The 18,274-nt window shown below is 37.9% G+C and overlaps 1 protein-coding gene across 5 annotated transcripts in view; it reads left to right on the forward strand.

Moving 5' to 3' along the window:
• The window catches only part of LOC122037077 (beta-glucosidase 18-like), a 30,812-nt gene extending 21,535 nt beyond the window's left edge, over window positions 1-9,277 (forward strand). For 3 of the 5 annotated variants that reach the window (XM_042596546.1, XM_042596545.1, XM_042596547.1), the window contains 3 exons: window positions 8,405-8,507; window positions 8,619-8,727; window positions 8,820-9,277. In XM_042596546.1, the coding sequence (XP_042452480.1) occupies window positions 8,405-8,507; window positions 8,619-8,727; window positions 8,820-9,009 (402 nt within the window). In that variant the 3' untranslated portion in view covers window positions 9,010-9,277. The remainder of the gene's footprint in view (window positions 1-8,404; window positions 8,508-8,618; window positions 8,728-8,819) is intronic. The other 2 variants (XM_042596548.1, XM_042596549.1) reach the window with 2 other exon arrangements.
• The last annotated feature ends 8,997 nt before the right edge of the window (window positions 9,278-18,274 follow it).

The following is an 18,274-nucleotide window of genomic DNA, read 5'->3' on the forward strand; positions in this document are numbered from 1 at the left end:
TGACTCTCTTCACTCTCCTTGACTAATGCCTTTAAAAATATTTTGGGGATCATAGAGTCCAAGCATAAGAGTAAAACACAAGTTTAAACTTATAAAAGTAGTTATTTATTTTCTTACTCTTCCATCTCACCCAGTCTATATTATCAAACATGTCAGCTTATGAGTTTGTGCGAAATAGAACTAAGTTAATTCTAAAGTTGATTTTATCTATGATGATATTGAAGAATATTTCACAAATAATTTAAGTTAAGATTTCAATTTCGAAAAGTATTGAATTTTGAAAAGTATTTAAGTTTGAGTTATAATTTTGGATTTCAAAAATAGTGAATATGGGATTTAAGTTTGAATTTTGAGTTTTGAATTTGGATTTCAAAAATATTAAATTTTGAATTTAAAAATATAAGTTTGAATTAATTAAAATTTGAAGATTAATTAACATTTAAAAATAATTAAAATTATCATTTGAAAATAATTAAGATTTTAAAATTAATTAGTTAGAAATTTTGAAATTGATTATATTTTCAAATTAGTTATACTTTTGAAATTAATTAAAGTAACTTTGATTAATTGAATTATATATATTTTTAGTTGAATTTTAATTGAGTTAACTTAGTTTTAATTAATTTATATTTGGTTAATTACTTTTTATTTTAAATTTAGGTCCATCTCATCCTTTTCTATATTTTCAATCAGGAACCTTAATAGTTTTGTGAGATGGTTAATTTAATCTTCAATTTAAATTCCAATATAAGGATTAATCTACATTTGAGTTAGACTAAGATTTAATAGTTAGTTAATTAAATATTCATTTCAATAATTGACTACTAGGCTGTGGCGAAGCACTAGACTTTCTTAGGTATTGGATCATCAACCACTTCTAAACAAAACTTTTTAAAGAAATTAAATATTTAATTTCCTTTCTAAAAATCCTAGATCTAACTAGTCAAGTATGAATCAAGCTTAGGTCCTTATCTACCCTAGTCTAAGCATATATAGTGAAAGCAGTAAAGCAAGCATCAAACAAATCTATCTAAAGATAAAAATGATCTTTCTATTAGCTCCCCTTGGATCATAGCCTCGATAAGATCTATCAAGGTAGTGGATTTAATTCTTGAGGATCCAATATTGACCAAGTCTAACTTGATTAGTCAGATTACACTTGGGGACCCATGCTTGGACTAAGTTTCTATTTGAGCGTTTTACCAGAGACAAATAAGATCTAAATTTATGTTTAGCCTTATATCCAAGTCCGGATCGGTTGTATATAACCTTTTGTTTTCCAAGAATTAGGTCAAGGTTCTTAGACCCCAAAGTGAACCGTTCCAATAAGTGCTTGAGTTCTTTGACTTGAGTTTTTAATTTGGAATTCTCTTCTTGAACTTGCTCAGCCAAAGAACTCGAGTTAGTCGCTTCCTTAAGGGGTTGTTACCTCCTTTTGGAGTGATTTGACCCGGACATTAGATTTGGCCAGCTTTCTTAATAAATATGAAACTAAATTTTGTAAATCATCTATCTGAGTACCAAAAATTAGGGAACTTACGATGTTGTTAGGCCCTTTGGAAACGGATATGGATCCGTGCCTTCTTTTGGATTTTGTTTCTGATTCGGCTCTAGTTCTGGACTCGAACTCGGTTTCGGCAACAGAAGCTTGTACCGATAGGGCAAGGAAGCTTGTTTGCTCGTCTTCTTCGTCGGAATCTTCCGAGGATTCGGACCACGTTGCTTTCAAGGCCTTCCTTCCTCTTTGCGTCTGGTTTGGACACTCCGGTTTGCAGTGTCCCTTCTTATTGCAGCCGTAGCAGGTAACTCCAGATTTAGCTTTTATGTTCGATTGAGTCACCTTCTTTTTCTTAAGTGCTTTCCGAACTAGTTTGACTAGTTCGGTAGTGATTTCAGCATCATCTTCTTCTGAGTCCAATTCATTTTCGATCTCGGGTTCTGTCCGACGCTTGACTTTTGGTTCCTTCGTTTTGTTTATACCTACGACAAAGGCAATACTTTTCTCGAACGAAGATGTATTAGTTTGTTCATGTAATTCAAATTTTGAGAATAATTCATCTAATCTAATAATTGAAAAATCCTTGGATACTTTGTAAGCATCTACCATGGATGCCCACAAAATGTTCTTTGGAAATGCATTGAGTGCATACCTAATGACTTCGCGATTTTTCACTTTTTTTTCCTATTGCGTGAAGACCGTTGAGGAGGTCTTGGATGTGAGCGTGAAGTTGGCTTGCCGATTCACCATCCTGCATTTTTATATTATATAATTTATTTAATATTAAATCACGCTTACTTACCTTGGTGTCGGATGTCCCTTCATGCAGTTCGATTAACTTCTCTCATAGCTCCTTTGTTCTTGAAAATGGGTCGACTCGGTTTAGCTCTTCTTTTGTTAGGATGCATTGTAGGGCTCGAGTCACCTTGGCTTCAGCCTCGATTTTCTTCATTAGACTTGTGTCCCAGTTTACACATGATACTAGTTTGCTAGCGCCATCAAGTGGAAGCACGAGGCTGGTTTGGACGATTATCCATATTTCTACCTCGGTCTTCAGATAATACTCCATTCGATCCTTCCAATAGCCGAAGTCTTCGTTGAAGAAGAGGGGAAGGCGTGCAGTGCTATACTCTTCTTGGTGGGCCATTTAGCAAAGATCTCTTGCAAAGAAAAAAAGATAAAATTTGTTCCAAGACTTAGTCTTGGATTAGTAATGCTGGAAAAGATAAAATAAGAGTGTTTCACAAATTTTTTAAAAAATAATAAAAAAATATTAAAAAAATGTTGTGACAGATTTTGTTAAATGCGATGTTTTACTTTACCAATTCTAACTATTGGGGAAAATTTGAGAATGGATTTTTAAACACAAACGATATATAATTTTGTTTTTCAAAAAGGGAACACCCTGCTTGATTGGTGGTTTCACCAATTTAGAGCGGCCTGGTTCTGATACCAATTGTAGGATTGAGATGTGCTAGAGGGGGGTGAATAGTGCTCGTGGCTTTTTCACTCGTTTCGGAAAAACATGATCGCGTAAGAGTTAGTGTAGCGGAAATTAAAGAGCGAAAAGAACAAAAACCAAGTTGAAACCTTTGGTTTTACTTAGTTCGGAGCCTGTGACGACTCCTACTCCAAGGCCCGCGATCGTTGATCGCTTTCGTTGGGAAATCCACTATCAGTTTAGAAATTACAAGTACAATAACTAAAGTACAATGATTTAAAGTATACCAACAACTAAGAATAAGAAATTTCGGGCTTCCGGTTGTTGGAGTTGCGTTATAGCTTTGTTGGATCGTCTTTTGAGCAGCGCGCAGTAGAAAAAATACGAAGATCAAGTGTTGTTGTGCATCTTATCGAACCAGCCTTATATAGGCTGTTAAAGGCACCTTCAACCTCCACGGAAGGCGCCTCCAGCTAAGACTTTATCCCCGTAGCTTCGGTCATCAATAAGGTCCTCTTTCTGCGAACTCTATCTCTCCGAAGGCGCCTTCAAGCTCCATGGAAGGTGCATCCAAGGCGCCTTCGCGCCTTATTGCGCAGAGACTTCGACTAAGGCACCCAAGGTGCCTCTAACAGCCCTGGAGGCGCCTCGGACACTGTTCATCCGAGCATTTTCACTCCCTGCAAGATACGTTAATCCAAAATACCACACATACCCTGAAAAATAGAGTTAGCACAATAAAATATGAAATAATAAATTATTTTGACAATCTCTAGACTGTCCGATTCTGACTTTGAGTTTCGTTAAAACTCTAGGTCGAACCGACGCCTACTGTTCCCTCTTAGAGGAACGCATCCTTACCTACTTCTTTTAAGAGAGTTTACCTTTTTGTCAGATCGGTCCTCCAGACTGATTGGACTTTTTCTCAGCGCCTGAGACTTCAGGTCTTCATGTTGGACGTCCACTCCATGACCCATCTAGACTTCCACTTGGTTTGCGACCACCAGGGTTTTCACCTAGAGTCCCTGACTCTAGGATTTTGCCCAAAGCGCTTGACTCGCCAAGACTTTCTACCTAGGGTTACCACCCCCTAGGGGTTTTCACCTGCCTAAGTGCAGCTAGTGTTGGGGTTGCAAGGTTGCAAACATAGTCCCACATTGAAAACACATGGGAAAAATCATGGTTTATAAGATAAAGATATCTCCATTGGTATGAGGCCTTTTGGGTAGAGCCCAAGAGCAAAACCATGAGGGCTTAGGCTCAAAGTGGATAATATCATGCCATTGTGGAGATATCTAAATTCTTTTTGATCCTACAATTGGTATTAGAACCCGGGCTGCCAGAAGGACTAACCGCCGACTGTGCACAAGAGTCATGGTCCAATCGAACCATGTGGGTGTAATATTGACCTCAAACGAAGAAGTGGGGGCTCTCGTGTCCGGATCAAGACAACCAGACACTAGGTAGGAAGTCCTAGTTGCGGCTAGGCAAGGAAGTCCTAGTAGGTCGGGTAGACCGAGGGGCAAGAAGTCCTAGTTGCAGCTAGGCAAGGAAGTCCTAGTAGGTCGGGTAGACCGAGGGGCAGGAAGTCCTAGTGGGTCGAGGATCGAACGTTAGGGAGCCTTTGGTCCTTTATTTGAGGGGGGATTGTTGGGGTTACAAGGTTACAAATATAGTCCCACATTGAAAACACATGGGAAAAATCATGGGATTATAAGAGAAAGATATCTCCATTGGTATGAGGGCTTTTGGGTAGAGTCCAAGAGCAAAACCATGAGGCTTAGGCCCAAAGTGGACAATATCATGTCATTGTGGAGATATCTAAATTCTTTTCGATCCTACAGCTAGGACTTTCCATTACCTAGGGTTACCGCCCCCTAGGGGTTTCCACCTGCCTAGAATCCACTAGGACTTTTGCCTAAGACAACTTAGGGCTTTCCTGTAAACTCAATCAACCTTGTTAGATCATAAGACAACTTAACTTTGGACCTTTTATCATAATCAAAACTTAGGTTTGATCGTTTGGTACTTCCTACACCAACAATATCCTTGAATGTGTGTAGTGTGTGTGATGTAATAATTTAAAAATTATTATTTTTTTATTTTCCGTTGCACATATTTACGAAACGTATTTTAGCACACACCGTATCGAGCATATCCCAACAGTGTCAAGTGTTTAGCTCCCAGCTAACCTACCTTGAACTTAACCTAGTTCCCAACTATGTTTATTTAGTCCCACTAGGACTTTACTTGTGCCAAGTGTTTATCTCCTAGCTAACCCACCTTTGACTTAACCTAGTTCTCAATTAGGTTTGCCTAATTTTACTAGGACTTCTATTTGTCTAATCTCCAGTTATGACTTCTCATTTGTCTAACTTCCAATTAGGGTTTTGCTAGTCAAGTCTTTGATCATCCTACTTGATTTCTCATTCACACATATTATTCAAACATCGAAACTAAAGCTCGAGTCAACTCGAGCTTAATCAACCTATTAACCTTGACCCAAGGAAGATTGCACCAACAAAAGGGTTAAGAAGGTCCAAGCAAAGGAACTTCAAAACAATATGGAGCAAGTCATCATCAAAAGAGTCTAAGACTGAGAAATACACCAGACTAGCACTATTAGCCAACTACTAAGAAAAAGATGGCAAAAGCATTCAAGAGAGAGCAATGACGAGGAGGAACAAAATGCAAGCGAGGTACTAGTCTTACCTTTTTATCATGATACTATTAAAATATTATCTAGAACTCTATATAAAACTAGGACCGAATATATAAATTCAAAGAAAAATTATGCATGCTTACTAGAAGATTTTGATAAAATTAAGATTGAAAATAAAAAATTAAAAGATCCAATAGAAATGTTAGAAATGGATCATACATATTCAAATTCAAATTTCTTATAAGTTTCAATGTTTTGGATACTTTAAAAATTATAAAGGTAAAAAGAATAATATTTCTAGAAAATATTTGATCAATCCAATAAATAAAAATTTATATTAGATTCCAAAATCTATTTTTACTTGTTAGATTTTTTTAAAAAATTTAATTGTTAGAAATTAATTTGTTTTATTTATTAACATTATTGATAAAATTATATTTCATAAAATTTTTATTCAATTTTCCTTATGTTTAAATTTTTCGATAAATAAATATGTTAACTATTAGTATTTTTTTTTTCAAAATTTTCAACAGTACATAAATTTTTATGATTTTTTTTTGCTGAAAATGAAATTTTAAAATTAAAAAATTTTCATAGATTAATTTTTAAAAATTTGATTTTTCCAAAATTAACCATTAGATTTTGAATGTTTAGAAAAATTAGTAAAATTTTTGGAAGTTAAAATTTATTTTAACCATTTATTTAAAAAAATTACTCATTTCTATTGAGACAAATATCTTTTCAATAAAATAAAAACAGTTTGTTCTATGATTAGATTGATGACGTTGTACATTAATTTTTTTTTTGATATTTTTAGGAAGTTAATTTTCTTTTAGAAAATCTGATGTCTATTCTTAGAAATTTCTTTTTTTTTCACTTGCAAAAAATATATAGACTTGCATACTATATAAACATTCCTTAGAAAAAATTTCATATTTTTTCTCTATCTTTTTCGTTTTATTTATCTATATTTTTAGTATGATCAAAAGGGGAGAGTTAACAAATATTAAGTTTAGAAGAGGACTAAATTGTAAAATTTCATGTTTTCAATTATTTTAACATAAATCATTTATTGTTTTGATTTCTCTAACTTTAACTCGGGTTGATGTACATCAAAAAGGGAGAGATTGTAAGTACCCTAGTTAGTTTTGATATTGATCAACCAAATTAAATTATGTCATGTGTGTTTGATATCGTGCGTTTAAGTGTATAGAAACTTAGGAACATAAGAAATTAAGCGGAAGACGCAGCGAGCAATAAAGATGACACGACAAGGGAATCGATGGGCTTAGTGTATTCAAGGGATGAGGAGTTGCGGAAAAGTATACTAGTAGAGCTAGAAGGGCGTGCGAGGCGCATCCAAGGGATAAAAAATCGAGAAAAAACCTGCTAGAGGAGAAGGACGGAGTTGAGTTCAGGTGAGCTCAATTCTGGATGCTAGAAGCATCACCCATACAATCAAAATGAAGAATAGTCAACTTCTAAGTTGAGCATTCTAAATGCCCTGAATGGGCGGCCACGTTAGCAGAGCCTTTGCCAAAGTGAATCAGCACGGAGTCTACGTCAACAGACTCGAGATGCCCGAATCATATACAACTATCCGGAATGACCGAAACCATTTAGAGTCATTAAGCGACCCATTGCTAAGTGGATCAACTCAACCGAGTCGAAGGGCTCGAACTGCTTCCAGGCGCTCAAAATGTGCCACGTCAGCAAACAAATATCTCGACTAGAAGGCTATAAAAAGAGCCTCTGATGCTCGGGGTTTCTACACACATTTTGTACTTTCAACTTCCAATTCTGTATTCACAAATATTGTTTTCAAATACTGTAAAGGGCTACTCCACCTTCGACCCTTGTCAAAGAAGGAGCTTGATAGTGCACTTAATATTACCTTAGATTAGCAACCATCTAGAATGTAAACTAAGTGAATCCTTAGTCTCCTTATTCTCTTTATGTTATTTATTTTTTTGAAGTAGAAAATAAGAGAAGTTATAATTTAAAATTTATAGGTTACTCACCCCTCTAGCCGGTTCAACAATCCTAATAGTTAAGACTTTCGTTTGCTAACATATGATCATTTTTGACCCACTTAGACTTTCCTTGCTAGGACCTCCATTGCCTAGTTTCTAACTAGGGCTTTATTAAGACTTTTTGTTGCCTAACATTCAATTAATAAGACTTTGTAAAAAAAAAAAAGTATCTGGGCATCCCTTAACCTACTTAACTTCTTTCTCACACATTGTCAAACATGGAAACTCAAGCTTGATCTAACTCAAGCTTAATCAAATTAGTCAACCTTGACATGATAAATGCACAAATAATATTTCTTTTTTAATATTTGACAATATGTTTAAGTTAATTATGCTAACCCATTAGCTCAACTTATATCTTAATTCTATGTCAAAGCATGAATGAGAGATTTCTAATGTAAATCCTACATATATATTTCACACACACGATTTGATCTGACAATGACTCTGATACTATTTGTTAGAATTAAAAAAAATTATATATTCCTATAATAATATAATAATATTATTTTTAGTGTTAGCCCTTATAAATTTATTTGTAGACTCTATAAAAAAAAAATCATGCCAATAAATAAATCTGCCGTCTTATAAATTCACCATCTTCTTCCTATAATTTTAATATAGGAATATTCCCTAAAATAAAAATATCATGAAAATCTTGTAGCTAAAATTGTTTTCCCTAAAATAATATATAATCTGTTCTTTAATTTCTTATGCATCTATTTAAATTATTCATATTTCATTTACATTATTTATTTATACACATACAGACAGCCATGCCAGACATGTTTGTAGTTCCACGTGGCATGGAGAAGATCGTGATGTACGTGAAGCAAAGATACGAAAATATACCTATTTTTATCACAGAAAATGGTTAGTATATATGCTCATTAATTATATTACATGCGAAAATTAATGATGAGAATTTCAATTTTTTTTATTATTTTTATATAAAATAATTTATGAAATATAAATTTTACTCAGGATATCCACAAAAGAGTGACCATAGGACTCCATTGAAAATACTGTTAAATGATAAGGAGAGAGTAGAATACTTACAAACCTACCTCACTTCTTTGCATCGAGCAATGAGGTATAATTAACTAATTAATTAATTTAATTTGTTATTAATTGTGATCTTAATGAGCTTGATTAATGACTAATGATGATTAATTTTGGCTGTAGGCAAGGTGCTGACGTGAGAGGGTATTTCATGTGGTCTTTGATGGATAACTTTGAATGGTTATGTGGCTATAGTTTGAGGTTTGGATTTTATCACGTGGATTATGAAACACAAGTCAGGACTCCAAAGCTCTCGGCCAATTGGTATCAAGAGTTCCTTGACAATTCAAAATTGCTAATTAAAGAAATGTAATTAGGTCGTCCCCAGGGCGTAGCATAGCAGGGGCACAAGCGTGATCGAGAGGTCCATGGTTCAATCTTTAGGATGTCATTATCTAGAGTTAGCGTCTCGGTTATGCGCTTTTAGCTGTGTACATGTATTTACCTCCTTTCATATCCGTGGAATTGTGCATCCCAACCATATGCTTTTGATGTCATTTTTTTAATCTAAATTTGTAGACTATTAGTATTATTGTTGATATGAGGTTTTCACATTTATGATGTGTAATTAAGTTGATTAATTAGTGGAATTTGTTCATCTTTTGTGGTAGAAAGTATTTTATTTACTGATAATATCTACTAAATTTATAATTGATAATGTCCTAATATATTTATTAAAAAAAGGCAAAGAAATAAAAAAAAAAGAATCTTTTTGTAAGATATGAAAACGTTGTGCTAGCTAGACAATATATTGTTAGGACCAAAAGTAGCTAGAGGTGGGGGGGGTGAATAGCTCGTCGCGTTCGCTCGTTGCTCGGCGTTGCTTGTTCCTTCAAAGATGTGCAGCGGAAAATACAGAAACAAACACACAACGCTAACACGGTTGGTTTTACTTGGTATCCACCTCACAAGAGGTGACTAATCCAAGGATCCACACCAACACACACACCCTCCACTAAATAAAACTCTCCTTTATGGTAACTACCAAGGGCGGAGAAGCCCTACAAGACTCAATACAAGAAGAGAGGGAAAGGATACAAGAAATACAAGCTTACAAGCTTACAATGAGTATAAACCCTAACCCTAGCTTCTCTTCTTGGCTTTGATCCGCCTCTTGACTTGGAAAACTTCCAAGATCCTTCAAGAACTGGCGATCTGAGCTTTGTGAGTGCTGTGGAGGAGCTGGCGAGAAATCTGGAGTGAATCGGAGAAGAGATGCCGCAGCCATCACACGCCTGCAGCTATAAACGACGCCAACGGTCGGATCCCGATCGATTCGAATATTCCCAATCGATCGGGGAGGCTTTGGATCGATCCACGGATCGATCCAGAGCGCCTCTGTGCTCTGGAAACGCGCCTGGATCGATCCACGGATCGATCCAGCGCTTATCGCGCGAAGCAGCCGCGTCCCAATCGATCAATCGATCCACTGATCGATTGGGACCTCTGGATCGATCCACGGATCGATCCAGAGGCTCTCTGTTCGCTGGGACAGGTCTGGATCGATCCACTGATCGATCCAGCACTTGATTTTTGTCCAAAACCAAGTCCCAAACCTCCCAAACCAACATCCGGTCAACCTTGACCTGTTGGTATGTCATGCCTAGCATCTAGTCACTCCCTTGACCTGCTAGGACTCCCTTACCAAGTATCCGGTCAATCCCTTTGACCCACTTGGACTTTTCTCTGTGCCAAGTATCCGGTCAATCCCTTTGACCTACTTGGACTTTTCTTTCATGCCAAGTATCCAGTCAATCCTTTGACCTACTTGGACTTCCCAGCACCAGATGTCCGATCATCCTTGATCCATCTGGATTTTCCCTTGCCTGGCTTCACTCACCAGGACTTTCACCTAGCTTCACTCACTAGGGTTTTCCATCTGCCTAGCTTCACTCACTAGGACTTTCACCTGGCTTCACTCACCAGGATTTCCATCTGCCTAGCTTCACTCACTAGGACTTTCACCTGGCTTCACTCACCAGGATTTCCATCTGCCTAGCTTCACTCACTAGGACTTTCACCCGGCTTCACTCACCAGGACTTTCATACTGCCTAGCTTCACTCACTAGGTCTTTCATTTTGCCTAACATCCCAGTTAGGACTTCCCAGTCAAGTATCCAGTCAACCTTGACCTACTTGACTCTTCTTCAATCAATATCTTATTGTCAAACATCTAAACCCAAACCAAGACTCAGCTTGGTTACCCAGGTCAACCTTGACCTGAGGGATATTGCACCAACAATCTCCCCCTTTTTGATGTTTGACAATACCACAATAACACTTACAATCCCATATGTAAGTTAGGCTAATCCCATAGCCTCCTTCTTCATGCCACTAGGTAATGAAAGCATAAATTAAGCTCTTCATTCTCCCCCTAAGAGGGCAAACTCCCTCTAGGTAATGAAAGCCTAACTTACTCCCTTTCATGAGTCCTTTCATTCTCCCCCTATGACCTTCCCATAGGTAATGAAGGCCTAAGCTTAACCATACATTCTCCCCCTATTGGCACACATCAACCCATCGTTGGACACACATCAACCTATGCTCCAATTCTGGGCACACTTCAACAAATCCATTTATTGAAGACTCTCCCCCTGAAGAGTTGCTCATCGTTGTTCACAACATCACTCGTTGTGATCAACACGATAATGAAGGTCCCATACCCTTCATTTATCCTTAACTTCTCCCTCAATGTAGACAACTACCCAACCTTGAGCATTATCTACCACTTGAGTGTCCACTTGAAATAATGAGGATATCCACTCCCCATTTCTCCCCATTTCAAGTTTAAATGCTCAACCTTGAGCAAGTTCACAACAGAAGGTTAACCACCTTCAAAGGTTCATGAAAAAAAATAATTTTCATGTCTTTAAAGAGTCCCTCCCCCTAAAGACATGGTGGTAACTTCTGTCATTGCACCAACTATGACTTGGAATCCCTAAAACATTAGGAAACCCAAATTTAGAAGTTTTGAGGTTCAAATATTCAAAATTTGAAACAACCTCAACCTAAACTTCTACTTAGTCTTCGTTAACCAATCCATCCTTGTTTTCAACATGAAAACACCCTTTGTATGTATACAAATGTATTTAAGGGATTTGGAATGGTTACCTAGACTCAAAGAGGTTCAAAGATGCTGAAATCAAGCCTTCCCAGCCAAAATCAGCAACTTGGATCGATTGGAGTTGGGTTCCAATCGATTGAACCTTTCTGAATCGATCCACTGATCGATTCAGACTACCTGGATCGATCGGCTGATCGATCCAGCGAGCTACTGCTCGCGAGATTTGCCTTCTGAATCGATCCATGGATCGATTCAGGAACTCCAATCGATCCATGGATCGATCGGAGCTCTGATAGTTGCTGAAATTCCATTTCAGTCAACTTCAGAAACCCCTAGAAAATTCTACAAAAATCCAAAAATTATGAAATTTCGTGTAGACATTATTTAGGGTGTTTACTATCACGGAAAAATAGTTTTCTATGAAAATACTTCATATTTTCAAAGATTGACACAAACTTGAAAACTTGCAAAAACTTTAGTGTTTTCTTCAAATTTGTGTCTAACTATTCAATGGTGATTACTATCAAAAGATAGCATTCACCAAGGTTTTCCAAAAACATTTTAAAAACATTTTCAAAACCAATATCCCATCATGTTCCTTGGGCATAATGCACATGACTTGTACATTAGCTTTCCCAATGATGGGAAAACACATAACTATGTGTTTTGATGAACCTAAAAACTCAAAAGAATGCACTAAATCAACATGTTGAGTTTTGTTCATCATCCTAACATCTCACTTGTATCTATTGTGGACAAAACACATACAAGTCACCTTATAGTCTTTGTGAGATGTAGATTTTGGTTTTTGCCCTAATCTAGGGATCATGCATATTTATCAAGGCATTTTAGAAATGTTAGACATCCACCTAGGATGTCACTTGTCAATAAGTGTCGTTAAATGCCATTTGTCCTTAATTACAAGGAATTAAACTTAATGCATGATTATGTTATGGCATACATCAAAAGAAAATAATTTTCAAAAGAAAATATCCTATTACTACATGATGTATGAATGTCATGACATGGTATTTTTTTTTTTTTTGGATTTTTCATAATAAAACATGAATGCAAAACTAGACATGATGTCATGGCATATTATGGGCAAACAATCATGGCAAGATTTAGCATAAATAAAATATACCTAGATTAACTATCTAAGTCTCCTTAAAGTCTTAGCTAAACTTACAACTTAAACCTAGATTGCCCTAAAGTGCTACAAGAGAATGCCAAAGCCTAAATTTGGCATTTCTAATTTCCTTGATTTAATGTATGTCAATTGAAAATAAACATGTCCTCAAATGTTGGCATATTCCATTTTTCCTCAAGAGTAGCACTTTTAAATTTAAGGCCCGGATTGACTTAAATTGCCTAAGAACATACTAAAATCCCAACTTGATAGTTCTTATGAATTTCCCAATATGTGCCATTTAAGATTAAAATCAATTCTTCCACCATTAGGCACATTTTACTCTTTCAAGGAGTAATCAATAGGTCCATTTCATTTTCAAAGGTTAACTAAAACCTTGAAAATGCTCCTTGAGTGTCAATTTCCTCAAAGTTGGGTTAACTACCCTTCTAATCGGAGTTGACACTCTCTAACCCATCTATGGGGTAGAGAAGATGCTCCTAGGAACCCAACACCTATTGGTGCTCCTTGGATGCTCTAGGTACTCACTAGGGATAACTTCCCTAGATACCTTCTTAGTGACCTTGTTGGGCTTCTTAGAAGCCTTGGTCACATTTTCTAGGTCAACTCTAGGGATAACCTCCCTTGTGACCTTGTTTGTGACTTTCTTAGACTTCTTAGAAGTCTTAGTCACATTTATTGCAAAAATACTCTTAGGGATGACTTCCTAGTATTTTTGGCTTGACCACTAGACCTAGGGTTTGTTCCATAACTATATGGAACTCTATGGTAAGAGGGCACATCCTTCTTAGCCTTTGGTTTGTATCCCAAACCTCTATGGCCATTGGATGGCTTTTGTACCCCTAAACCTAAGTTATGCTCATTTTGCCCTAATAGGATATTTTCCATCCTTTTTAGGGTCTTTTCCATTTTATCAAGTCTTGACCTCAAGACTTGATTTTCTATCACTAAGTCCTTAGTTTTAGATTTTTCATTTGATTCATGAGCATATTTGTTTTTGGGCTTGTATCTAAAATCTTTAGAGTTATTGCCCAAGTGTCTATCTACCTTCCTAACCTTAGGTTGGGTAGTTTTGGCATGTAGGGCCACATATTTTTCCTTAAAGCCCTCATGCTTTCTATTCTTATGGTAAATTGTATTAAAATGATAAAAGTTAGAACTATCATGCTTTTTATCATAATGTAAAGGGGTAGGCTCAATAAATGTTACCTTCTTCTTTACCTTGGAGGCTCCCCCTTGACTAATGCCTCCTTGAGCCTTGACCATCTTCTTCCCCTTGGGGCATTGACTTCGGTAATGCTCTTTTTGGTTGCAAGAAAAACACACAATGTGCTCCTTGCTCCTTTTTATTCCAGGGATGGTCTCCTTGGGCTTCTCCTTGCCCTTTTGTGCCACTTGGCCCTTCTTCTTGGCCAAGTTGGGACACTTGCTCTTATAGTGCCCATGTTCCCTACACTCAAAACATATTATATGATTTTTATTTTTAATTGAAACATTTATACCTTCTTGTATAGGGATGGCACTTGCTCCTCCATTTGATATTTCTTGAATTTCGGAGGTGGCACCATCTTCTTCTTCTTCACTTGACCCGGATGTAGAAGCTTCTCCTTCTTCTTGATCCGGCGTCACCAAAAATTGCTCCCCCTCAATCCTAGAGGTGGAGGCTTCATCATCTTGAATATGAAACAAGGAGTATGCTCCCTCCTTGTTCCCTTCGTTGCATTCCCTTGAGGATGAAGCTTCTTGGATTTCCTCTTCTTCGGAGGTTGAGCATCTCTCAACCTCGGAGTCCTCCTCTTGGTCTTGATCCAATGAGTCGCCCTCTTTGGATTCTCCTTGATCTGGTACAGTGGAGGGGATCTCATGAATTCTTGCCAATTTACTCCAAAGCTCTTTGGCATCTTCAAACTCTCCAATTTGTTCCAAGATATTGCTTGGCAATAAATTGACCAAAAGCTTGGTCACTTTGTCATTGGCCTCACATCTTTGGATTTGGTCTTTGCTCCACTTGATCCTTTTGAGTACTTTGCCCTTGGAATTTGTGGGAGCTTCAAAACCTTCCATGAGAGCAAACCATTGCTCTATCTCCATCATAAGAAAATTTTCGATTCTTGATTTCCAAGAATCGAAGCTTGTAGATGAATATGGTGGAGCCACCCTTGTGTCAAATCCAAGTCCATCTTGGAATTGCATCTTGAAGTTGAGCTTGATAAAATCTTGAACTTGAAGAATTTGCTCCAACTTCTTCACCCTCTAGCTTTTCTTGTTATACTTGACCCTTCCGGCGATGATTCCGGTGAATAGCGGCCTGGCTCTGATACCACTTGTTAGGACCAAAAGTAGCTAGAGGGGGGGGGTGAATAGCTCGTCGCGTTCGCTCGTTGCTCGGCGTTGCTTGTTCCTTCAAAGATGTGCAGCGGAAAATACAGAAACAAACACACAATGCTAACACGGTTGGTTTTACTTGGTATCCACCTCACAAGAGGTGACTAATCCAAGGATCCACACCAACACACACACCCTCCACTAAATAAAACTCTCCTTTATGGTAACTACCAAGGGCGGAGAAGCCCTACAAGACTCAATACAAGAAGAGAGGGAAAGGATACAAGAAATACAAGCTTACAAGCTTACAATGAGTATAAACCCTAACCCTAGCTTCTCTTCTTGGCTTTGATCCGCCTCTTGACTTGGAAAACTTCCAAGATCCTTCAAGAACTGGCGATCTGAGCTTTGTGAGTGCTGTGGAGGAGCTGGCGAGAAATCTGGAGTGAATCGGAGAAGAGATGCCGCAGCCATCACACGCCTGCAGCTATAAACGACGCCAACGGTCGGATCCCGATCGATTCGAATATTCCCAATCGATCGGGGAGGCTTTGGATCGATCCACGGATCGATCCAGAGCGCCTCTGTGCTCTGGAAAAGCGCCTGGATCGATCCAGCGCTTATCGCGCGAAGCAGCCGCGTCCCAATCGATCCACTGATCGATTGGGACCTCTGGATCGATCCACGGATCGATCCAGAGGCTCTCTGTTCGCTGGGACAGGTCTGGATCGATCCACTGATCGATCCAGAGCCTGGATCGATCCACTGATCGATCCAGCACTTGATTTTTGTCCAAAACCAAGTCCCAAACCTCCCAAACCAACATCCGGTCAACCTTGACCTGTTGGTATGTCATGCCTAGCATCTAGTCACTCCCTTGACCTGCTAGGACTCCCTTACCAAGTGTCCGATCAATCCCTTTGACCCACTTGGACTTTTCTCTGTGCCAAGTATCCGGTCAATCCCTTTGACCTACTTGGACTTTTCTTTCATGCCAAGTATCCAGTCAATCCTTTGACCTACTTGGACTTCCCAGCACCAGATGTCCGATCATCCTTGATCCATCTGGATTTTCCCTTGCCTGGCTTCACTCACCAGGACTTTCACCTAGCTTCACTCACTAGGATTTTCCATCTGCCTAGCTTCACTCACTAGGACTTTCACCTGGCTTCACTCACCAGGATTTCTCACTAGGACTTTCACCTGGCTTCACTCAACAGGATTTCCATCTGCCTAGCTTCACTCACTAGGACTTTCACCTGGCTTCACTCACCAGGATTTCCATCTGCCTAGCTTCACTCACTAGGACTTCCTTCTGCCTGGCTTCACTCACCAGGACTTTTCTTCTGCCTGGCTTCACTCACCAGGACTTTCATACTGCCTAGCTTCACTCACTAGGTCTTTCATTTTGCCTAACATCCCAGTTAGGACTTCCCAGTCAAGTATCCAATCAACCTTGACCTACTTGACTCTTCTTCAATCAATATCTTATTGTCAAACATCTAAACCCAAACCAAGACTCAGCTTGGTTACCCAGGTCAACCTTGACCTGAGGGATATTGCACCAACATATATATCGATGTTATTTTTTTAATCTAAATTTGTGGACGATTAGTATTAATGCTGATTAATCACGTGATTAGTTATTTAGTTACTTATGATGATTTTTGTTAGTGCAACTGTCTCCTAATCAAGGTTGATCAGGTTGATCAAGTTCGAGTTGATTTAATTAGAATTTTGATATTTGATCAATATGTTAATTGGTCGAGACGTTATGTAAGACAAGGTTGAATGAATATTTGACAATCGTCGATCAGTATGTTAGTCGGTTGAAAAAAAGTCAAGTAGATTAAGGATAGTCATATACTTGACGAGATGGAAAGTCTAAGTGGACTACGGTTGACCGAACACTTAGTGATTGGAAGTCTAACATGGACTCGACACAAGAAGAAAGTCCAAGTGGATCATGATTGACTGAACATTTGGTAGTCAAACGTCCAACAAAGAGTTGACATGTGGTGTGAATTCCTAGTAGATAAAGGTTTACCGAAGGTTAGGCAATGAAAAAGTCTCGGAAGTCAAGGCTGACTGGATGTTAGGTAACGAGGAAGTTCCAATTCAGGTTAAGATTGACGAGAGATTAGACAATGAGGAAGTCCTGTTAGGTCAAGATTGATGAGATGCTAGGCAACGAAAAGTTTCGGTAGGTTAAGATTGATCGAATATCGGGCAAAGGAAGTCCTGATAAATTGAGGTCAACTGGGTACTTGACAAGATGAGAATTCAACTTTGATAAGACTGAAACAAGAATATTAGTCAATTGACTAACGTCATGTTAATTGCAATTTTTATGCTTATGATACATCTTGATGATATTATATGTTGAAAAATAATCTAAACTTAAATAGATTGTCAAACATAAAAAAGGGAAGATTGTTGATGCTATCATGCCTTGGGTGAGAAGTTTCAATGATTGTCAATTATTTAAGTTTAGATTAATACATTGGATCTAACTTGAGTTACAAGTTTGCAGGATAAGAGAAGTCTAAGAAGGTCAAGGATTATATTGAATTCTTGACAAGATGAAGTCCTTACAGGTTGAAAAACTGGATACAAGGTAAGCTAAGTCCAAGAAGCTCGAGGACTGGATTCTTGGCAAACGGTGGGAACCCAGGCAGATTGCATACTAGGGTAGACGAAAACTCGAAGATGAGGAAGCTCCAGACACAAAGTCTAGGAAATAGGAGGTTATCTGGCATGAGGTAATTGGAATCAGTTGATGTATTTATCAATGGATGGGTAACCCTAAACTCTTCTCAAATCAAGTAACCAATCGATTATGCACTAGCCTAATAGATTGGTGCAATCGATTATCAAACTCTCTGTGACGCACAAAGAGTTGTCAAATCAATTGCACAATCGATTATCAATCGATTGGTGCAATCGATTAGCAACTTTCTACGAGCATATGGAGTTGCGAAATCGATTACATAATCGATTAGGTTCTGGTACAATCGATTAGCAAGCTCTATGCAATAC

Source organism: Zingiber officinale, unplaced genomic scaffold (genome assembly GCF_018446385.1).
Source record: "Zingiber officinale cultivar Zhangliang unplaced genomic scaffold, Zo_v1.1 ctg232, whole genome shotgun sequence".
Classification (NCBI taxonomy): Eukaryota; Viridiplantae; Streptophyta; class Magnoliopsida; order Zingiberales; family Zingiberaceae; genus Zingiber; species Zingiber officinale.